We start from the raw sequence: 24,266 nt of genomic DNA, 5'->3' as shown, positions 1-24,266 counted from the left end.
AATGGCTTCCATCGTTGACAAGAAAATCATGACAACCTTTGAAAATGCTGCAGAATTTGTTCGCCAAGTTGCTGGTCAATTAACACCTGAAAATTTACTTTTCCTTTATGCTAGGTTTAAACAGGTAACATAAGTAACTGTATGCAAATATTTTAATGGAGAAGTCAACTAACTCTTTGAGTCAGATAAGACTAGGCTAGTCAGTGTTGACTGTTGTGTTGGTTGTTGCAGAGCCTAGCCTAGGCCTAATCGTTATCCGTCCTTATGGTAGCACGACATTTCAATCCCGCGTCATTTGAGACTTAACACAGACTGATAGTTGTCTTTTGTTTTATTTAATTGATCGGCGATTGTTCAGACTGCTAATAAAAGATTAACGCACTTGTTCTATTGTGTTTGGTCTTAAGCAGGGCTTATGACATATGTCGACTTTGCAACCCAAAGCAACTAGTTGCAGTCAGTTGCAAGAGGACAACTGGGAGCAACTGAATTCGGAGCGCTTATGTCAACTCAGAACTGATAGCGATCACACTGACTGAACACATGACTGTTATTTTATTTGTCACGTGATCAACAAAATGGCGAATCACTTAGAAGAAGCAACCCAAAGGCATGGTCGGTCTTGCTACAATTCTATTAGTATATTATTGTCGACATCATCAAAACTTGAAAAAATGGGTGTCTTCGTTCGCTTCCATTTGCTTATTTATAAAGTCACATATGTCTCTTATCACGTGATGTTATTTCAATGGAAATGAGTTGACTCCAGTTGCAAGAACGCTCATGTCAACTGCAACTAGCTAGTTGCCGCTAGTAGCAGCCAGTTGCAGAAAGTTGAACATGTGCAACTGACTGCAGCTGACTGCCACTAGTTGCTTTGAGTTGTAAGAGGCGCTCAGGTCGACTTTTTCCAGTTGCATTCAGTTGCTCCCAGTTGCCAAAACGTCAGTTGCTTTCAGTTGCAAGGTCGACATAAGCCCCCCTTTTTCAAACAGTAAACGAACTTGATTGACCGATCGGTACGATATTGTTCTTATAATTGTGAAAGCCAAAATGTGTTTTACTTGAAACAAAATAAATGCAATCTTCACACAGACGCCATTATCGGAGATTAACAACTCATGTTTTTCCGCATCCTACAAAGAACCATAAGGGCAATTCCACACCAAAGTATACAATTAGGTGAAAAATTTAATTAGTTGATATGAGTTGACAAAAAGAGTGTTTTATTTTTATGGTGAGAAATAATCTATATTTTGAACAGAAACTTAAATTTGAGCAGAAATTTGCAGATTTTTTTTTATTTGGTCTTGTGTCTAGATTTACGTTGTAAATAAATGTTGAATTTATAATTTTATTGTATTTTCTTAATCTGTGTTTGTATGATTATTCTGAATCATAATTAATGATATGGCATTAGTTATCTGACAATGTCTATAAACATGATATTTATACATTAAAATATAAAATAATATATTTTTGTGAAGGTTACCAACATTGAAAAATATCACTCTTGAGAACGTAACATGCATGTGTCCGTTGCCAAATATTTACATTTTTTTTTCTCTCTCAATCATATTTATAATATGGAATTGTTTAAAACTTCATATCTAAAAGCTAGAATAACCCATTCTTATTATAATGACCATAAAAAGAAAAGATTTGCAAAAATTCTGTAAATAACTTGGGTTTTCATATGTGTAGGCTACGTCCGTTACTTTTCACAGTATTTCATGTTACCAGATATTTACATTTTATCTCTCTCATTCATATTTATTTATGGAACTATTCAAAAACTCATATTTAAAGCTAACATCACCCATTCTTGTTATTATGACCATAAAAAGAAAACATTTTCCAAAAGTCTCTGAAGCAATTGGAGTTTCATAGATATATATATTTATGTCCGTTACGAAAATTTGTGGCTAAAAATGTACGTCCCTTACCAAAATTTTAAGGTCACAATATTTAATTCAAATTGCCATTTCTAATGTTTTCCTAAAAGACTTTTCTTTGTACGCACTAATTTATTGATTGGTACTGCTATCTATGGCAAGCTTGTCGAGGAATGCATGTCAACGTGCAGTATACAGATTATTGTTAGAAGTTTCTAAGGACTTGTAAAAACATTGCACATGTGGTGTAGATATTTACTTTTGTTTTTGTATAGGTCATTTTGAAATAAATTCAACAGCGTAGTATTATATTTTAAAAAATATATATTATTTTTACGGTAAACGATGATAAAGAACTGTAAGTGCAACCAATGTTTTATAGTTTGGTGGAGCCTTTTAATAACCGTGTTTTTCATGTTAATATTTCGTGTCTTGAATTGGCCTTTGGCCTATTTGTAATAATTCATCAGGTACACTTTTTCCATAAATATAAATATATATAGAAATAAAACAGTCTTTTTATTTGGAAATTTTGCTGTTCCTTACGAGGTCTATGAACGACGCCACGACTGCACGTGCTGTAGTTGATGGTGAGCGGGAAATTTTTACCTTCATGTTATTTTTATAAAATCGTTTTTAGCTTACTATAAATTGATTTGACAGTTGTGTTCAACCTTTCCTTTCAACTTATTCCAGAGTCGGAAACAATCTGGTTAAAACACAGATCCTATTTCGTTTCGTTTTTATAGTTCAAAATTTCGTTTTACTTGTCTTTACTACACTTGGATCTGGAAGAGTTGTTATTTAACTCATGTTCTGAATGGTGTCAGGAATAAGCCAATGAAACTGTCTGTCACGGCGAGCTTTAGGCGTGTTTTGCACGGAACTGTGGGTAATCCACTAGTAACATCAATGCTGATTGGTTAATCAAATGTCTGACATCATAGGGTCGTAAGTCGGTCTTTTGACCCCTGACGTAGTGACGTGACCTATCGCTATAACTTGTCAGATCTTCATGTAGTGTAGGCCATCGAAAGTATAAAAAAAACGAAACGAAATATAGATCTGTATTTTAATCAGATTGGAGTCAGAAACATTACCTACCCAAATCCGAAATGTCACCTACCCGAGTCCGAAACGTCAAGGCCATATCTTTTTGAGTCCAAAATGACATGTAATCATCCTTACTTCATGTCAAGCTTAGAAAACAAGCAAAAATGGATAGGCCTAGCCTAGCACATATTTCTTTTTAATAAAGAGATAATCAAATTCAGGGGTTAGATCTACATGTACGGTCAGGGGTGGATTGGGGCCGGGAACCGGCCCGGGCTCCCGTGTCGGAGCGGCCCCTTTTACTGACTGCGGAGCCCGGACAGGGGGTACGGGGCTCTCCCCCTGGAAAATTTTGAAAAATAAACCCCAAATGTAAGGGTGTGACGATTAGTCGGTTTAGTCGAAGTCTGTTCGGTTTTACCTACAAACCGGTTCAAGTTTCGGGAAATCGATAGTCGACTAAAAAATACAGCATGATATAAACCAGTCGCCCGAATATTATAACATTTTTTTTTTAAAAAGATACATATATTAACGGTTGACAATTATAAGCTACATCATTGATAAATGGTCGACAATAATAATAACGAGACAGTATACTTTATTTACTATATTCCGTAATCGGTCGTGGATATTCTCGCGATTACAAGCGAGTGTGTTTTTGCATACCTAATGAAGTTATTTTAAGAATACGTTATTTGATTGGTCGGTCGCTAAGGCCAATGGTTGAAGTGCCCAATCAGAAACAAGCAATCCTCCAGGTTAGGTCAATAGGCATGCGCACTGATCTGATGCCCAGATACGCTTTCTCGTCGGTTTATCACTAATATTATTGATCAATACGTCATTGTTTGAAGTTTTTTATATGTTGTATTTATTACTTTTATTAAAAAGGTTAAACAGGAGATTTGAACAAACTACATAGTACAAACAAAACCAAATTTTTTAATGTACTGGACACATAAAACATAGAACTGTATGTATGTCGCCATTACAGTTTTAAGCTCCGTATATAAAGGCCAGTATATTAGCGTGTATTGTAGACTATGGAAGACTAATATTTTTCAGTTAGTTTTCATTACCGACTAAACCGAATCGGTTCGTTTTTTTAGCCGCCGACTAACCGGTTCAAGTTTTGCTTAGTCGTCACACCCTTACAAATATGCGATTTGGTGACATATCTGATTATAATCTCTGTCAAATAATATATCTCATAAATCGATAAATTTAGGCCAAAACTTCGACCTGCAAGTAATTTACAACCATCAACCTGTGAAGTTATCATATCGTCTTATTATGCAGGATTCCGAATTCCGGCCCACACCCAGCACACCCGGCCCAGAAAGTCTATTATACCAGCCCATTCCAGATTGCAGTGATGGCGTGGCGGCCCGTTAAAGCCAACGGCCACATACAACATGATCATCATCGCTCCATGGCTGGTCCAATACCCCCCTCCAACCCATATAATATTCAGCAGAAAAAGGTTTTTTAGAAGAATTGTACAAAATTTTTTTTTTCATTTTTTTACGACCGCCCCTGTGTACGGTAATAATAACTTGTCTTAAAAATCTTAAACTTTCACATACGGTAACGCAATGAGTCAGTAATGAGTACAGGATAAAAGGCTAAAAAAAAAAAACTCGGCGCTAAAGTCAAAATCATAAAATATTCACCTGTCTACTTCAGTACGACAGTAGGCTACTTGTCGCAGACGCATGATTTTTACATCTCACTACGAAAGCCCAGAAGGCTCGTTCCAAATTCCAAATGCCAAATTCCAAACTCATGTCTTATCAATAAAATAGCAAATTGGCAGCCCCCCTCAATTAAACAAATTAGAATTTAAATAAATTATAATTTTACACAACTAATTAGTGCTAGTTCACCTATCTGATGCCTGGGCCGGATAAACACCTGTTCCAAATTACTAGATTCAAAATTATAAATTCCATTGCATAATTGTATGACATCCCCATTCATATTATTTTAAAAACTGAAGTTAAGTACCCATTTTACAATTGCCAAAACTAAAACTTTAATAAAAGAAAAACAAAATGGATGAACTCTAACTACAGTCTAAGGATAGGGCATGTTCCTGAAGCAACCACTGTGAGTTTTACAACATCTTAACATTGCTAGATTGCTTTAAAACTCCCTAACTTACAGCTACGTGAACAGTAGCATCCAATCAGAGGTTGTGACGCAAACTTGCACAAATCAAATATAGCAACCTCCACGAAAACCGTGACATTGATCGAACCTTGAACTTTGCAACTTGATTATCACAGGTAGACATTTTAGCTGGAAAGCGCGAGACTTGGTATTCACGATGATCAAGGAGGTACTGATAGGCTCTCAAGCTGGGTGAATACCTAATCGAAATTAATGCAGGATAATTAATCCAGGACCAGGGTAATAGGTGAAGATCTTGATAAGATGTACAGAGTTAATAAAGCGAGATCAAGCCTTCTATTGAAGATAGGGTAGGGGTGCATTTGTCCCAAGTAAAAATCCAAATCAGTCAAGTGCAACTCGCAGCTATGGGTAAGGGCACCCTACTGGTGCAGTTATGCATTTACCCACTTAACAGAATTTTCATTAATTCATGCCCCTGAAACCATTAAATGTATCAGTTCAAAGTGTGTTTTACATTATTTTATTTTAATATTTTCAAATACTGAACAGAGTATTTAGCGATTGAATTTTGGGCCTAGCCTCGATGATCATTACTAAAGTCGGTACGATAAAAAACATAGCCTTGATTATCCATTTTTGATTTAATCAGAAGCAGCAGTAAATATCACAGGCTTGCGATGCCATCGAGAGTTGATTATGGTCTGAATAGTTAATTAATGTCTAATTAATAATTTAGATTTATAACATTTCAAGCTTAAAGAAAGACCTGCAATTGGCAGATTTAGCCCTTGCATAATGTATGTTTAAGCTTAAAGATACATTACATGTATGTAAGATTAGGATAAAGAACTGACAATAATAAACAAAGTCTTAATTATCCATTATTTAAAATTAGATTATTAACTTGCAATGGTGTTTAAATCTGTTGAAAATCAAAACCATCCGATAGTCGAAAGAGTTGATTATGGGCTTGGCATATAGTATTAATAAGCTTATAACATTTGAGGCTAAACGAAAGACCTGCATTAGCCAGATTTAGCTCTTACATAATGCATCTTTAAAAGATATATTTAAAATTAATCCGCGCCAAACGAAGTTAGGGACGGATATTGAAATTGGGGTACGTCCGTCCATCAGTTTTGATTTCATTTCCGAAGCATATCTCATAAACCGTTCAAGATATCTTTCTGAAACTTTGTACACACATCAACCTATTACAGTAGTTGTGTCTTTTGCTATTTATGAATTTCTGGGATTTATATTTTTTGTGTTTTCATGGAAACAAATTTGACTTAGTTTTTGGTGTATAATTTTGTTTCCGGAGCATATTTCTTAAACCGTTCAAGATATCTTTTTGAAATTTTGTACACACATCAACCCATTAAAGTAGTTGTTCCATTTGCCATTTAGAAATTTCTGGGATTTCTGTTTTTTATGTTTTCATGGAAATTTGACTCAGTTTTTGGTGTACAATTTGGTTTCCGAAGCATACATGTATCTCATAGACCATTAAAGATATCTTCATGAAATTTTGTACAATCATTAACCTAGTACAGTAGTTGTGTCTTTTGCTAGTTAGGAATTTCTGGGATTTATATTTTTTGTGTTTCCATCGAAACAAATTTGACATTTGTCAGATTTAATCATTTTTGTGTTGCCATGGAAACAAAATTCTCTGTTGAATGATTTTGAATTTTTACTACAGATTTTGAGTTGTTGGTATATAATTATTATTCTAGAGCATCAGAAACTGTTCAAGATACCTTTATAACACTTCTACATTCATCAACCTATTATTTTATTTTCTGATGACTGTCCTTCCGTCCCGATTTCATTTCCGGAGCATATTTCATTATCCGTTCAAGAAATCTTTTCGAAACTTTGTACAAACATCAAACTATTGTAGTATTTTATTTTCGGATGCAAATGTTTAACATACAGCAGCTAATTGAGGTAGGCAAAAGTTGTTGTGCAAACCTTACAGTGAGTAGCGACCATGCCTTGCCGAGCTACTGTGATCAGAGTATGAGTCTTCTGACTAGTCCCATTGATATTCCAAGAAGTTGTTTTCCCTTATGCCTTACAAACAAGTGCAAGGGTGACTAGTCATCTTGTTATATTTTAAAATTCATTTCGAAAATGGTTGTGAATGTGGTGTAAGTTATAGTAAGAATTAATTATGAATAAATGCTGCAAAAGCTGTATATTCATATGGTTTAATATATAGGAGCCATTCAAGAATTTAAGGATATTGCTATGGGATGTGATTGGTCTTGAAAAATTAAGAGTGACAGGTTAGCTGAAAAAGATGAAAAAGAAATGAAAGGCCTACCATTTCTATCTCTTCAATTCACTCAATGCTCAACCTCAAATGACAATTTCTAAAGTGATAATGTAACAGTACAAGTTTAAAATGTGGATATGGCAAAAAAGACGGAAGTTCGATGTCTGAATGACCAAAATAGCATTTCAATATTTTATTGGCTAAATATAAGCCCCTGGCTGTCTCAGGGTGACAGGACCATAGATTTCAAAATGTATTTTATCAAAAGATAACAGAGCATTAACAACTAAATAACATGCAAAACTAAGGATGATTACTTTTGTAAAGCAAAGTTTTCTTATTGTTAAGATTTTAGTCATTCAAGTTTGATGCCTGTTAGCATCTGTCTTCATTAGCCCAGCCCGTGAATTTCAGTGATCATATTCTTGTTCTTAAACTTTTATCCAGCAACCAGCGTCACATTTGGCTAGATAATGATTGGTTTAAAACAAGTCACCTTTATTATGGCTGAATGTTTAAGACCCCTACGTTCAAGCGAATTATTGAAATAAACTTGAACCACATGTTTGTCTGGAAGAAACCTAGTTTGTGTCGATTGGACGTTAAACCACATTTCTCTATTTCTCTCTCTCGCCCAATTCTTATTGTGCTATTTTTTTTTCAAATTCTATTTTACAGGCAAGAGAAGGAAAGTGCAACGTTCCAAAGCCCTATTTCTTTAATTTTGAAGGAAAACAGAAATGGTATGTCAGATGTCCACCTAATATAAATGTACCTATTCATTATATAAATTTCTCTTAAGCATAGACTCTTACAGAATATCAGGAACAAGTTACCTTTCATGTATAGCAAGAGACACTGAACAAGTTATTAAATCCCCAGTTAAAGACAAATAAAATGAAATTTTGAACTATACTATTCAAAAAAAGTAGGGGATATTTGATTTTGGGGGCATAATACTAAAATATGCAAATGACTACGAAAAAAGTCACTATAGAACCTAACAGAAGAAACATCAGTTTAATTGTTTTAGTGACCAGAAAACAAATTTTGATATGCGTCGGCTTACCCAAAATGAAAGGTTACGTGCCCTTGGCATGCTACAGATCGGCACAACACAGGCGGTTGTGGCGCGGACGATGAATGTTTCTCAGTCTGTCATAAGCAGGCTATGGTCCAGATACCGTGATACACAATCTGTACAGGACAGACCACGCTCAGGTCGACCAAGGGCGACAACTCAAGCCCAGGATCACAGCAAATCAGATCAGCGCTCGTCTTCAAACAGACACTGGTGTGAGAGTGAGTGGCCAGACGATTCGGAATCGACTGCATAGGGGTCACCTTCGCGCCCGACGTCCTCGCGTGATCCCTTGTTTGATAGATCATCACATTCAGGCAAGACGTCGTTGGTGTAGGGATCGTCAACACTGGGATAATCGACGCTGGAGCAATGTGATGTTTTCAGATGAGTCAAGGTTCACTGTTGATTTTTTGGACAGACCTAGGAGGGTGTGGCGTCGTCGAAACGAGCGCCTCCAAGACGTTAACGTCATCAGACATGATCGATTTGGGGGTGGTTCTGTTATGGTGTGGGGAGGCATCACTGTTGCTGGAAGAACGGCTTTACATGTTGTTGCAGGGCGTGTTACAGGCCAGTACTACCGGGACAACATCTTGGCAGTCCATGTTGTGCCGTTCGCACGACGTCATGGCCGCCGTTTCATCTTCCAGGATGACAACGCAAGATGTCACAGGGCCAGGATCGTTACAGGTTACCTCCAACAACAGAACATCACCACATTACCTTGGCCAGCACTGAGTCCCGACCTCTCCCCCATCGAGCATGTCTGGGACATGCTTGGACAGAGGTTACGTCAACGTCAACAACGTTCTGCCAATGTCCAAGAACTTGCTGCTGTGTTGCAACAGGAATGGGACAATCTGGACCAAAATGACCTTAGACGTCTCATTAGGAGTATGCCACGTCGGATCAATGCTTGTTTGGCAAACAGAGGAGGATTTACCCGTTACTGACTTGGTTGTGATGCTGTGGTAACTTTGCTGTTTGACCCCGGGTATCATTTTACCCTTATAATGGTCAGTCTGTGCCTTACTTAGTCTAACGATCATTTGGAATAAATCGATGAATGTGAACTTCATTTCATTTTGTCATTTGTTTCTTCGTCAGTTTCATTAGGTGACTTTAATAACACTTAAAAATCAAATATCCCCTACTTTTTTTGAATAGTATATAAAAAATAAAATGAAATAGGATCTGTGTTTTAATCAATTTCAAGTTATCATCTTATCTGTATGAAATTTATATTCATTATTCCAGTAAGTAAACCGAAGAAGCCGATTTAATTTCAACCATTCCCAGTTATTACTTCTAGAGTTATAGCCCTTGTTTCACTTTGTAGAACCTTGTGAATGCTCGAACAACAAAAGTTATCAAAAACGGAGAAGCCTATTGAATTTCAACAATTTCCTTTAATTTTCTCTTGAGTTATGGCCATTGTTTCACTTTGTAGAACCTTGTGAATGCCCGAATGGCAAAAGTATGAAATTTATATGCATTATTTAAATAAGTAAAATGAAGAAGCCTATGAAATTTCAACAATTTCTGTTTATAACTTCTAGAGTTATGACCTTTGTTTCAGTTATGACCTTTGTTTCACTAACGATCAAACAACAATATTATCACCAGATTTTTATTAGATTGATATCAGTGTCTTGTAGATACTCCCATTACCCACAGAAAAATAAATATGAGACAACCCTTTTCGAATGCTCTGAGGATTTACCTGCTGTGGGCATATATGTTTTATTGCCTGGCAACCTATCATTATTATGGTTTGAAACCGACTTTTTATATGCCCACATTAAAATGTGGTCATATATTGTCGTCACTGCCGGCCGGCAGTCACAATTGTTTGTGGGAGCTCTGGAGGCTACAGTTAATATCCGATTGACTTTAAATGTATACACAGTGTTTAAGGTCATGAGATGAAGAAGTATACATATTGATTTTCAAGAATTTCCAATTACTACTTCCAGAGTTATCTAGGCCCTTAATCACTTTGAAATATCTTGTGGATGCTCCTCTAGGAGCGAAAGTTAATATCTGATTGACTTCATATACACAGTGTTTAAGGTCATGAGAAAAGAATCCTATTGATTTTCAACAATTTCCAATTACTACTTCCAGAGTTATGGCCCTTAATCACTTTAAAAAAAATCTTGTGGACGCTCTTAGAGGCTAAAGTTAATATTGGATTGACCTTATATATACACACTGTTTAAGGTAATGAGATGAAGAAGTCTTTTGATTTTCAATGATTTCAAATTAATACTGTCAGAGTTATGGCCCTTGTGCCTTGATCACTTTAAAAAATCTTGTAGATGCTTTAGAGGCTAAAGTTAATCTCTAGAGACCAAAGTTATCATCGGATTGATAATAAATTATATACATAGTGTTTACGGTCATAAGACGACACCTTTATATTTACAAGGATTTCCGATAATTACTGCCAGAGTAATGGCCCTTGATTACTTAGAAAATATCTTGCGGATGCTCTACAGGCCAAAGTGATCATTTTATTGACTTAAGATTAATACACAGAGTTTAAGGTATTGAGATGAACAAGTATATTGATTTTCAATGATTTTTGATAACTTGAAGTTGAACAGCTAATTAAATGTTTTGTTTTGTATACTAAGCGTTAGCATGGGGCAGAACTAGATACCAAACAAATTCTAATGATTTTCTGATAATTACTTAATGAATTTAATCTTTGAGTTGTTACTCTTAATCAGATTTTAGTGTATTATAAATAGACCGGAGGCTCAGCGCGGGGGGGTGTCCATCAAATGGGCACAAAACCATACCCAACTTTTCTAGAGTAAAATTTTGCGTAGAATACGATGCCGAGTGGTAATCAGTCCTCCGTTGGGGCGTTTTCGAGATATTCGGGGTCAAAGGTCAATTGAGTTCATTTGCACTGAAAGTGAATGTGCAGTCATTCTTGTATCATGAAAAGAGGGTAAAAATGATCGAAAGTAATCACACTTTCAATAAAAATGTAAACTTGCTAAATTCACCTTTAGTCTTAGTGACCCTGGAGGTCAAAAGGTGAAATTTACCGTTTTTGCACTAGGAAGATTTAAAGCAATAAAATGGCAACTTAAAATATAAAAATTAAAGCGAAACCTGTTCTAATTGATAATAGGAACATTTCAAATTTATCTTTAGGTGGTCTTAGCACCAAACTTTTACTTTGAAATGTCGAAAATGATCTTGCATAACAGAACCAACACATTTGGAAACCTGTTTCAAAAATACGTAAAAGCTGTCAAATCGAAATCTCTCCGATTTATTTTCACAACGATTTTTATACATAATGATACTAGTTATCTGAAAAAGAATTGAATAGTTTCAGTGTTAGACTCCAGCCTGCAGGTCGCATGGATTTCCGAGAATCCCAGTCTAGGAAAACCAACGTTAATCTGTGACGGGAAAACACGCCTCTGGCGACGAGATTAAAAGTTTGCAAAGTTTTTATGAGTTTTTATGAATTTCGCCGGAACATGGACGCAGATAAAACCGACGAATGCATTGTACATAGTAGTTCACAGGATATATATGTCGTATTGGTAAATGTTAGCGGGGAAAATTTTGGCAGGCTTTGTGACGCAGCCTGCAGGCTGGAGTACAGCCATGGAATTAAAATTTTTTTTTTTTCAGACAACTAGTATCATTATGTATAGCATTCGTTGTAAAACTAATTCGGTGAGATTTTGATTTAACAGTTTTTACGTAGTTTTGAAACAGGCTCTGAAGCGTTTTGGTTCTGTTATGCAAGATCATTTTCGACGTTCCAAAGTAAAAGTTTGGTGCTAAGACCACCTAAAGATAAATTTTAAATGTTCCTATTATTAATTAGAACAGGTTTCGCTTTAGTTGTTATATTTTACGCCGACATTTATTACTTTAAATCTTCCTAGTGCTAAAATGGAAAATGTGCCTTTTTGACTTCTGGGGTCACAAAGAACAAAGTTGAATTTAGCAAGTTTACATTTTTATTGAAAGTGTGATTACTTTCGATAATTTTCAGCTTATTTTCATGATACAAGAATTATCGCGCATTCACTTTCAGTGCAAATGAACCCATTTGACCTTTGACCCCGAATATCTCGAAAACGCCCCAACGGCGGACTGATTACCACTCGGCATCGTATTCTAGAAAAGTTGGGTCTGGTTTTGTGCCCATTTTGCGGACCCCCTCCCCCGCTGAGCCTCCAGACTAAAATGTTTCATTACCAACAAATGGAAAGAAATATGCGACAACTTTTGTTGACTTTTCTGGCAACCTATCTTTTTTTTTTCAGGGAAGCATGGACAAGTTTAGGAAATATGACAAAAGAAGATGCTATGAATGACTATGTAGATTATCTCTCAGAGCTGTTTCCTAACTGGGAGGAGGAGGTACATGTATTTTAATTTTATTTTTAATAAAACCCAGCCATACATACCCCATGTTCCTGAAGCAACGACTACGAGTTTTGCATCATCTAGACGTTACAAGGCTAATGTGCAATTCCCGAACTTATAGCTACGTTATCTCCCTTTACCGCAGACACATGTGACGTAAACACACTCAAATCAAACATGGCGACCCATGCTAATTTCCAAACGTCCTAAATTATCTGACAAGGAATATGCCAAATCGGACATCAGGAGATAGTGAATAATATTCAGAATTCCAAAATTAATAATATAGTGTTTTGAATGTATATCTACCACCCAACCCGATTATCGATGATGGCTAATTGTTTACATCACGTGATAGCTGGCACATGACAGATATTAACCGAACACAAATTGGCGACCTATTCGGCTAGCGACCTATTCGACCGATCCAGCTGGCAACCTGTTCGTTGGCAACCTATTCAGAATGAGAGCGCACCCCTTTAATATGATTGTGCCAACTTTTACTAATAATATTTCGAAAGCTTATTTAATCAGCTTTCGGAATATATTTAGTTGGATGTCCAGAATTTTGTAAGATAATGCGAAATTACATCTCTATTCTGAGCTAAAGGAATGGATAAATGATAATATATTCTACTTTCATTTGATAGACGTTACATTGGAATTTATTGGTTGATAAAAATAGATGAGTTTGGGCGACTGTTGAATTTATTCTGAATAGGTTGCCAGCTGGATCGGTCGAATAGGTCGCTAGCCGAATAGGTCGCCAATTTGTGTTCGGTTAATATCTGTCACGTGCCAGCTATCACGTGATGTAAACAATTAGCCATGTGGCTTAAATTGTGTCACAGTGTCCAGTTTAGAAACTTAATTTACACAAACGCGTTGTATATTATACCTTCAAAACACCGTAAGTTCTTGTTCTTAATATCCTAATAAAGATTACCTTTCATCAGATTTTCTGCCAAACGGCGAAACGATCACAAAATACAGCGCTAAACTTACTCCAAATTTGTAAGTTTACTATAGTGACCAGTGAGCGTGTCGAACCAACTACGTCACTTCCGGTATTAATAAAAATTAATTTCTCGCTTACAAATTATTTTCTGCATATGTTATAGGAGGGATTATTTCTAAATATATATTTATTATTTATGGAAACCTTATTGAAAATCGTTGGTCTTCCCCTGTAAGACACAATAAACATTTTACCATTGGTGCACGAATCGTGTACCATAATGCGTTTTGGCGCCATTTGTAACAAGGGACACGAAAGGGCGAGGCTAGACATATTCCACAAGTCATGCCATATTCTTATCTGGAGAGCAATAGACTGGTATAACCAGGTGCTAGAGTTTGCCATTCGAGTGAGACTTCTGGCGTATTTCATCGAACATAACTGATTTGAAATTAGAGTCAAAATGGAAAAGATTGGATGTAAAATCAGTTTATATACCTCCAGATTACATTATTATATGCGTTGCGACCCATTTGTGTCAATTTCTACTCTAGGTCCCAAATATTAACAATTTAGCCCCTTTAATCTCCGTGATTAAATCAGGGTTTCTGCATTGTCAGACATTTTAATCTCCTTGATGTCAGTGGACAACATGTAGAAACTAGTCATATATGTCACATATCCTATCATATCTGTTATAATACAATAACCGAAAACTAAAGTAGAAAGCTCGCGAGACGAGTGAAATTATGAGAGGTGTCACATGACAATTATCACATGGAAAATGGCAGAGAAAAGGTTCTATTTTGATGCATATTCTCGGGTTTATGATATATGAATGGGCTTTATGTTTTAAAAAAAAAGAAAAAAAAGAAGCAGAGAAATGTTGACAAATATTTCGATTGGAATCGTGTAAGTAATTGTTTTACATGATAACTCGTGTGATCAGAGTCGAGCACTATTATTTAGCAGATGATCTCACTCGCTCTGTATCATGTAGTGACGGTTACTGTCCCCCCCCCAATTTTTTTACCTCCATCCATATATAAGTCGAAACGGAGTACAAGACGAATGCTGGACTTCTGAAAAAAGTGTCGACTTAGACCCCCCGAAAAATATGGTAATTATGGAGGAATATTACTGCTGAGAATTTGATAAAAGGTATGGGTCAGCAGTAGTCGGCACACTTTACAGGTCACAATTTTTATCCGGTTCCTTTCGATATTGGCATGTATCGGACCATAACTTCATGAATTATGGCCCCTGATAGTACGAAAAATCATGGTTTATCTTGTGGACACTCGCTCCTGAGGTCACAATTTTCATCTGATTTTGGTGAAACTTGAAATGCATGAACATTTATAACTCAAAGATCTTGGGGGGTTGGATGGCCGAATGGTTAGCATGTGCGTGCTGTATCATACGGCCTGTTATTGAATCAACTGGCGTGGTTTCGAATCCCCGGTTGTATGTGACAAGGAGTTGGGTCGCCTGTCCAATCTCGTGGGTTTTCTCCGGGTCCTCCGGTTTCCTCCCACTGCTAAAGACCCCTACGCGCAAGCGAATTATTGAAATAAAATTAAACCATATGTTAGTCCCGAAATGACCTAGTTTGTGTCGAGTGGACGTTAAACCCCATTTCTCTCTCTCTCTCTCAAAGATCTTGGTTCCTTTCGATATTCACGTATATCGGACCTTAACTACATGAATTATGGCCCCTGACTGTACAAAAAATTGGATTTTGAACTTGTGGTCCCTCTAGGGGTCACAATTATTATTCGATTTAAAAAAAACGTTCAAATATATCACCATTGCACTGTAATGCTGGCTGAGTTCGAATTTCGTGAAAATCGGACCAAAACTGCCGGATAAAATGGCTGCCACTCGTACGCAGATCGTGTAAACATATATGGTATATCAAGGTTGTGGACCCTCTAGAGGTCACAATTTTTATTCGATTTTGATTAAACTTGAAATGCATGTTTATAACGCAAAGATCCTGGTTTCTTTCGATATTTTCGCATATCAGATTGTAATTTCCTGAATTATGGCCCTTGATTGTATGAAAAATCAAGTTCTAGAGGTCACAATTTTTATTCGATTTAAAAAAACATGTGAAAATATCACTGTTACACCCTGATGATTGTGAAAATCAGACCAAAACTGCCATACAAAATGGCCGCCCCTCGTACGCAAATAGTGTAAAAATATGGTATATCAAGGTTGTGGACCCTCTAAAGGCCACAATTTTTATCCGATTTTGATGAAACTTAAAATATATCTTAACACCTGAAAGGTCTCAGTTCCTTTCGATAATCCTGCATATCCAAACGTAACTTCCTGGATTATGGCACCAATTGTTTGAAAAATCGCATTTTTTGCATGTGGACCCGCTAGAAGTCACAATTTGTATTCACTTTTAAAAAACATTTAGATAATCACTGTTACACATCAATGAAGGTTGAGTTCGAATTTCATAAAAATCTGACTGAAACTGCTGGACAAAATGGCTGTGGACACTCTTACAAGTCACAATTTTTATCCGATTTTGTTGAAACTTGAAATGTATGTTTATAATCCAAAGATCGTGGTTCCTTTTGATATTTGTGCATATCGGACTGTAGTAACTTCCTGGAAGATGGCTCCTGATTGTACGAAAAATCACATTTTTAGCTTGTGGACCCTCTAGAGGTCACAATTTTTATCTAATTTTAAAAAACGTTTATATTTATCACAGTTACACCCTAATGACGGTTGAGTTCCGATTTTGTGAAAATCAGACCAAAACTGCCTCACAAAATGGCCATCCCTTGTACGCTAATAGTGTAAAAATATGGTATATCAATGTTGTGGACTCTATAGAGGTCACAGTTTTTATCCCATTTTTTATGAAACTTGAAATGCATGTTTAAAACCCAAAGATCTTGGTTCCTTTCCATATTCGCGCATATCGGATTGTAACTTCCTGAATTATGGCCCCTGATTGTACGAAAAATCGCGTTTTTAGTTTGTGGTTCCTCAAGAGGTCACAATTATTATCTGATTTAAAAAAATGTTCGAATAGTGTAAACATCTGGTATATCAAGGTTGTGGACCTTCTAGAGGTCACAATTGTCATTTGATTTTGATGAAACTTGATAATGATATGCATGTTTATAACCAAAAGATCTTGGTTGCTTCCGATATTCGCGCATATCAGATCGTAACTTCCTGAATTATGTCCCCTGATTGTACGAAAAATCTCGTTTTTAGCTTATGGTCCCTCAAGAGGTCACAATTATTATCTGATTTAAAAAAATGTTCGAATATGTCACCGTTTTACCGTATTGTTGGTTAAGTTCGAATTTCATGAAAATCGGACCAAAACTGCCAGACAAAATGGCCGCCCCTCTACGCAAATAGTGTAAACATCTGGTTATACGCCCACATTGAAATGCGGTCGTATATTGTTGTCGCCCCCATCTGTCCGGCGGTCCGGCATCCACAATTGCTTGTGGACGCTCTATAGGCTAAAGTTAATATCCGATTGACTTTAAATTTATACACATTTTTTAAGGTCATGAGATGAAGAAGCCTATTGATTTTCAGTTATTTTCGATAAGTATATTAATTTTCAATGAATCTTTATGACTTGAACAGCTAAATCCATGATTTTAAAAGTTTTGTATCCTAAACGTAAGCATGGGGCAGAACTTTATAAAAACCAAACAAATTCTAATGGTTTTCTGATAATTACTTAATGAGTTGTTTCTCTTAATCAGATTTTAATGTATTATAAATGTTTCATTACCGAAAAAAGTAAAAAGATATGACAACTCTTGTTGACTGCCCGGACGATATAGCTGCTGTGGACGTATGTTTCGTTGCCTGGCAACCTATCTTTGTTTAGCTTGTTCTCTATCCATCTCTTGAAAAATGTGAGCGTATCCTGCCTGGCAGCCGCTGGTTTACAAATTCTGTGAAGTGCTATTTATAGAATACGCTGTTTATTACTATTAGGATTTCAATTATCAAGTTTAATGTCGGGGACAAAATGGATATTGTTATTGACAACGGATCCATTTGTCAATGGAAAGATCAACATTTAAAAGTCCCTGAGTGTGTTTTGAGTGATATCGGAATTCCTTGCAAACTACAAAAACTTATTAGTAAAGTTGAATTTCTTATAGGAATATGAGGCCAAAACATGATGTCTCCATTATCCAGTAATAAGATTATATTCTGATGTTATTAATGTATTTTGATCTATTTTAGCTGGATGATAATAATGAAGTAAAAGATGGTAATGCTGGTTTAGGTATATCTGTCAGTAGAATGGTGTCAGAAGATGATGTTATTCCAGATTGTGATAAAACTGTTTTTGATTGGTGTAAAGAAGGCAATGTTAAAAATGTAGAAAGATGTCTGACTGAGAAAAAAAATTATGATATAAATAAATTAGACGAAGAGGTAATGTAACAATTCCATCATTTTAAAGAACAAATTTAGATTATTATTGTTTTCAATCCATAGTCATTCTGTATTCAAAGCCTAGCTTCTGAAAAACACTGTGTATTAAACTTAACAATGTGTGTACAATTTTGATATGCGAATAATTTTTGTTTACAAAATTGTCGAAAATGTCACACTAAAAAAAAACATGCCAATAGACCAGTGAAAGAGAACCGATAATTATTTCCCTTTACAGGAGGATAAACACAGAGTTCCTTATGGCTTTTTTTAGGGAGAAAGAATTTCAGTTGTTTTCATAGATTATGCACGAGTTAGGAAATGTTTTGGAAACATTAAACCGTACTTCAATCGCCAAAATTTTAGCCATTTGTTTTTAAATCACCATATAGACAACGTTTTTCTTTGTTGGCGAACAGGAGATCGGATGGCCGAATGGTTAGCACGTGCGCGCTGTATCATAAGGTCTGTCATTGAGTCAACTGGCATGGTTTCGATTCCCCGGTTATACGTTACAAGGAGTAGGGTCCCCTGTCCAACCTCGTGGGTTTTCTCAGGGTCCTCCGGTTTCCTCCCATTGCTAAAGACCCTATGCACAAGCAAATTATTTAAATAAAATTGAACCATATGTTAGTCCCGAAATGACCTAGTTTGTGTCAAGTGGGTATTAAAACCCATTTCTCTCTCTCTTGTTGGCGAACCGCCACAGCTTTCCTTACTTTAGTTATCTCCCTTGGTATAAATAAACCCTTACACAAAACACAACAGTTCAAAGAGACCTAATTTTACTTGAAATACTCTTGAAACAGAATTAGTTTTAAAAGTGAACGGGGGGGGGGGAATCAAGAAATCAGCCCACTCAGCATTAGAAAATCAATTATTACCCCTAGTTAGGTCGACAAGTAGTTAGTAAATATAGTGTTATGTAATTCTTAAATGACTCAGTTGAATATTGATTTGTACTGTAGGCCTCATTTTGGTTTGACTGAATGTGTAAGAGACTCCAGCCAACCGGTCCATTTTCACGAAAAAAATACATACCACTCGACAAAACAATCGGCCCATTTGCCTGTTTGGACTAAGCTCAGGAGTGGTGCCGCCCTGCCCCCCCCCCCCCAAAAAACGTTGGGTGTCCCTGGCTATCATATTGATAATTAGAGAAGAACTTATTGATAATTTTAAGATTAAAATTGAATACATTGGACTATTTCAAACCTCTTATCTATTTTACTGTTATGAAAGCAAGTAGCACCATGCATGTAATTATAATTCCAGGGTATGACGTTATTACACTGGGCTAGTGATAGAGGTTTAGCTGATATGGTTTCATTATTATTATCACATAAAGCTGATCAAAATAAAAAGGTGAGAACATACAGAGCCAATGTTACATAGCTATAAAAAATTGTACATTTCTGATAATCAGGATTAGGGCTTACAATGATTTTTGAAAGATGTTTACCAGGGTTCCCACTTCAAATTTTTGATAACCAACTGAAACTTATTTTTCATGGGTTCATCTGTCACATGATAACTCTGCTGCTAATGGAGATGGAATGTTGTAGTAGGTGACTGTCAGTCATTGGTCTGCTTTGGGACACAATAACTTTGATTGTGATTAAAAGTGATAGTAGAGTGATTTTATTGGTCAAGGCTTTGGAACACAATAACTTTGATTTGAATTTTAATTCAGTGAAAGTAGTAAAACTTGGTCACCTGGCCACTTAAAGTCTCTGTACAGAATTTGAATTTTTCGGAAAATACAAATTTTGCCACAGATTAATCAGTGCCACAACATACTCAGATTGTTTATTTAAAACATTTGGATTCAGTCAGTTTAAAATGAGGCTGAAGAGATTTTAATGAAAATTACAGTGTAGAGAATGCCGAATGTCAACAAATTTTCAATTCTTTACATCTTTGTAATTACTGAGCGAAAATCAATCATTTTTGAAATAATTTTCTATTTAGAGATTCAACTTTTACAATATTCTAAGTTACAATGGATTCCTCAATCCCTTTCCTCAAAAGGTGTTCAGAGACTTTAACTGTACAACAATGCACAAAATGTCTGAATCTCTGATGGTAGATTGAGAGAATCTTGTGAATGTCATCTGAAATTTCACTAATCTATTCAGCCAGGTTATTATGTAATTGAGCCACATATATAATTATAATATATATAGAACTTAACCCTTTCAATGCTAGACGTAAATCCACTGCCTGTGCTAGACCCTTTTTTGAGGAAAAAAGGGAGGTTGGGACTGAATGCCAAGCAGTACTTATGGAAGCTTTTATGAAAAATCTTTTTGTCTGTTGGGATGGGCATGAGGTTGGGCTAAGAGGAAAAAATAGAATTTTGGAAATTTGCATGATTATGTAGTCACGTGACGTCATGGCGGCCATTTTGGATTTCTCATTTCTCACTAAAGCTAACACGAAAACGAATTTTTCTCCATGAAATACTTAAAAGATATTGTTTTTTTCACTGGATTTTGATAAAGATATATAAAATGAATAAAAATATCAATAGCAACCATGAGCAATGCCGCCGCGAACACGCGCATCACGTCTCCCGCTGCCATGACCACGTGCGGATTGCAATACCTTGTTTTTACTTTCACTTTCACTTTCATCCCCAAGTCCCATATCATTATCAATATAGTCAGTCAATAGATCTACACGTTCGGGAATCAGGAATTACCTACGTCTTTTACGATCCACCAGGCAGGCATTATTATCAACATCAGAATTATTGTCAGAATCTACTGCAGACACAGGGCTATCGTGTTCACATTGGGCTTGTTCATCATGCACGGGAGACATAGCTAGCCATGGGCGGAACGTCGCGCAACAAATCACACACTTCATAATACCAATCACTGTCCTGACTACTATCATTATCAAGTAACTGGAAACGAATTATGTGTATCACCCGCCTCGAAATTGTCCACGTGTTGGTCAGCAAGACGTCATTCACGACTTCGTCGAGAGTGCATCGTCTACGTTGTCACTATGCACTCCGCCATTTTACGGTTTGCCGCTTTGAAACACGTGAAATATGTTCTAGTGTATAGAAAATACAATAGATGGCACTTGCAGTTACGGTACTAATTTTAGCGAGGGCTTTACTGAGTACACGGTAATACCGGGTACGGGCATTTTACCGACATTTTATAATACCCGGTACTACCGGGTATACGCAGTGAAAGGGTTAATGCCCCTGAAAAAAGTATGTATAAATATTAGTGTGGTGTGTCGTTTATTTTATTATTCATTAGATTTTAGATGTAGACTTGATTAAATCTGTTGAGTAATTTTGTTACAATTCTTCATTGTATCTTTTCTTTCCTTTTCAGGATTCAGATGGACAAACTCCGTTACATTTTGGTAAATATTATGGCTTTTCTTTAAACTCTTAATATTTTAATAATGGGTCAGACGGTTCTGAGACTGAATTTGTAAAAAAAAAAAACATCATAAAAAAATTACATGTATGTGCATTCCTGTCAGGCAGAGAATCTGGGTGACATGCTGCTCACCAACCAGGCGGTCACAGGTTACATTCCAGTTTTGGCCAAAAAGAGTTTCTCAGGCTGGATTGCCCTTATCAATGGTGCAGGACAGAGAGCCTGGCCAAGAACAGCACTAAGAGGCGTTTACACAATACAACCAATTCATACAACCGTTGAATGCAACATATCACAAGGGTGTTTACCCGATATAATCGTTCTAAAATTAGCAGGAATTCAGATATCTAAGTCAGATATGACGTCATACACCGAAAGACGGTGTCTGATATAAATAGAACTGATTCTATTTATGGTGTATGGATTGGTTGTATCATGTAAACAGCGCTGAAGCTTCTAGTCATTCAGATGGATTGGAAAACTAAGGCCCTGTGTACATGTTAGTGTACACATAAAATAAAACTTATCAGTTGGAATACAACAAAGAGTATGTTAAAATGTCGCTGACTAGGCAAAAACTCCATCATAGCACACCACATGGCGTATGGTCATCTTCATTACGCTGGATGCAGGTTGGTGCTTAAAAGTAAGACGTTAAACCCTATTCATTTCATTTTATATTCTACATGTAGTAAGCTTACATTGTTTAGTCACAGTTCATTATATAACTTTATGTGTATTAAAATTACAGGATGGAGTTCTGTAACGTAAATAGGACATTCATGTAAAAGAGCTGTAGGTAACATGATGTCTGCATGTCAACCTTTAGAAAAAAGAAATTGTCTATTATAAATATTTTATTTTCAGCTGTAGAGTGCCAACATTTTAATGTTGTAAAAGTGTTACTGGACAATCAGGCTAATCCTATGATAAAAGATTCTGATGGTATTTCTCCACTTGATATAGACACAACATCCAGTATTAAAAAACTACTAGATACATACAGTATCACTATTTACAAAGATATATTTCTGTAAAAACATTTTTAATTGTTAATGGTTTCACTTTTTCCTATATAACCTTTATTAGTCAACTCACGAAGTATTGTGTTAAAATCATACATATATAATTTGATTATATGGCCTTTTTTTTATTTTTAAAGAAAACAGCCATTCTTATTACCTAATTTGGTAAAATCATTTTCGCATTTTGGAAGCAAGCTCTGGACTTACAGGTGTTCTAAACCAAAACATGTAGTCATTTCGTTAAGAAATAAGGGAGAGTCACTCTAGTCTTAATTTTATTTAAACAATAATAGCAATATCTCAACCATAAAGTCATTTTAGGTCTCAATTAAATGTCCAAAAGATTGAAGCCAAATAAAAATTTTAAAACTTTCCACCAATGATAGATTTAACCATTCAAGCAAGATGAATCTGTGTCCATATTTTATTGGTAGGCTACTTAATTTTTAGTTTTACAACTTTGAAGTTTTCTTCTTCGCATTCACATTTGTATTTAGTCAGTTATAATGTGTTTATTAATTTATGTACTAAAACCCTCAAGTTTGCACCCCTTAATATTTGCTGAAATGATATGTTAAAGTTATTTTTGAAAAATGCGCTAACTGTAATATTTATATTGCTATTGCTGTTTGTTTAAAGATGTTTTATTTTGATGGTAAAATCTCTTATTTTGTAGCTATCATTTGTGAAGCTACTTGTATATTCTCAGAATAGTAATGAGGAAGGCACCAAGGGTCATATGGGCCCTTACTCTAGTCATACTTTCCAAATTTGAAGTTTTCAATTTTAGTTCATGGTATTTATTGTCATTTGACTTTCAATATTTCCATAAGAAAGCACATTAGCTAAAGTAAGAGCACTATATAAAACTCTTAGTTTTGCATTTAACTGACTATTTTCTTTAAATAGCAGTCTTCAAAATTGTAAACACGACTTATTTATTGGTCAATTTAAATCAAGCTTAGTGTTGTTATCTTTCCATGAAACGTTGGGCTTCTGATATCTAATATTTAAGACAAACTGAACATTTTAAAATTGGCACACGAATCGCATTCCAGAATTTTTTTGAGTGCCATTTGTATGAAGCGAATCTATGAACGAGGCTAAACATATCCAATGTAGAAGAATACTACCTGTGTAGACTGGAATAACCAGATTCCAAAGACTGCCATTCAATTTGGACTCCGCATTTTTCGCCAAACATAACTGATTAGAAATTACAGTAAAAACAGAAACGATTGAATGTAAAATCAGTTTATGTACATTCATAATACATTAATGTATGTGTTGAAACCCATTTGTGTCCATTTCTATGTGCCAAAGAATAGCAATTTAGCTCCTTTAAGGAATATTAGTTATCATAAAGAGACATTTGAAGGAATCGCTTTATGATTGGATGTTCCAGCTCCATTGCTTATGTTGGATAGAAAATTAGCAATTTTTCCCCCATTTTCAGCCATCAAACATTGGCTAATATTTAATGCTTTGTAATATTTTTAAGTTATTTTTCTTTGATACCATTTCCATGTACGTTTTCATAAACATATGTTAAAAAATTA

General features: G+C 35.7%; 1 protein-coding gene across 1 annotated transcript; it reads left to right on the top strand.

The window, feature by feature from the left end:
- LOC126820762 (acyl-CoA-binding domain-containing protein 6) lies at positions 1–24,266 on the top strand. Its single transcript, XM_050548879.2, has 7 exons — positions 1–124; positions 8,050–8,114; positions 12,763–12,859; positions 18,078–18,272; positions 19,548–19,637; positions 21,632–21,662; positions 22,550–24,266. The coding sequence occupies exons 1-7, from the start codon at positions 2–4 to the stop codon at positions 22,717–22,719; spliced, it is 771 nt and encodes a 256-aa protein (XP_050404836.1). The 5' UTR covers position 1; the 3' UTR covers positions 22,720–24,266.

This window comes from Patella vulgata, chromosome 1 (assembly GCF_932274485.2).
Source record: "Patella vulgata chromosome 1, xgPatVulg1.2, whole genome shotgun sequence".
NCBI lineage: Eukaryota > Metazoa > Mollusca > Gastropoda > Patellidae > Patella > Patella vulgata.
The sequence above is the reverse complement of the archived record's forward strand: the minus strand, read 5'-3'. Positions and strand labels throughout refer to the sequence as shown.

What these genes read in the sequence shown, in the direction of transcription:
- LOC126820762 (XM_050548879.2), top strand. Translation starts at nt 2, where the DNA reads ATGGCTTCCATCGTTGACAAGAAAATCATGACAACCTTTGAAAATGCT. An exon ending in TTTATGCTAGGTTTAAACAG is followed by an intron (nt 125 to 8,049) that starts GTAACATAAGTA and finishes TCTATTTTACAG; the next exon opens with GCAAGAGAAGGAAAGTGCAA. An exon ending in ACAAACTCCGTTACATTTTG is followed by an intron (nt 21,663 to 22,549) that starts GTAAATATTATG and finishes TTTTATTTTCAG; the next exon opens with CTGTAGAGTGCCAACATTTT.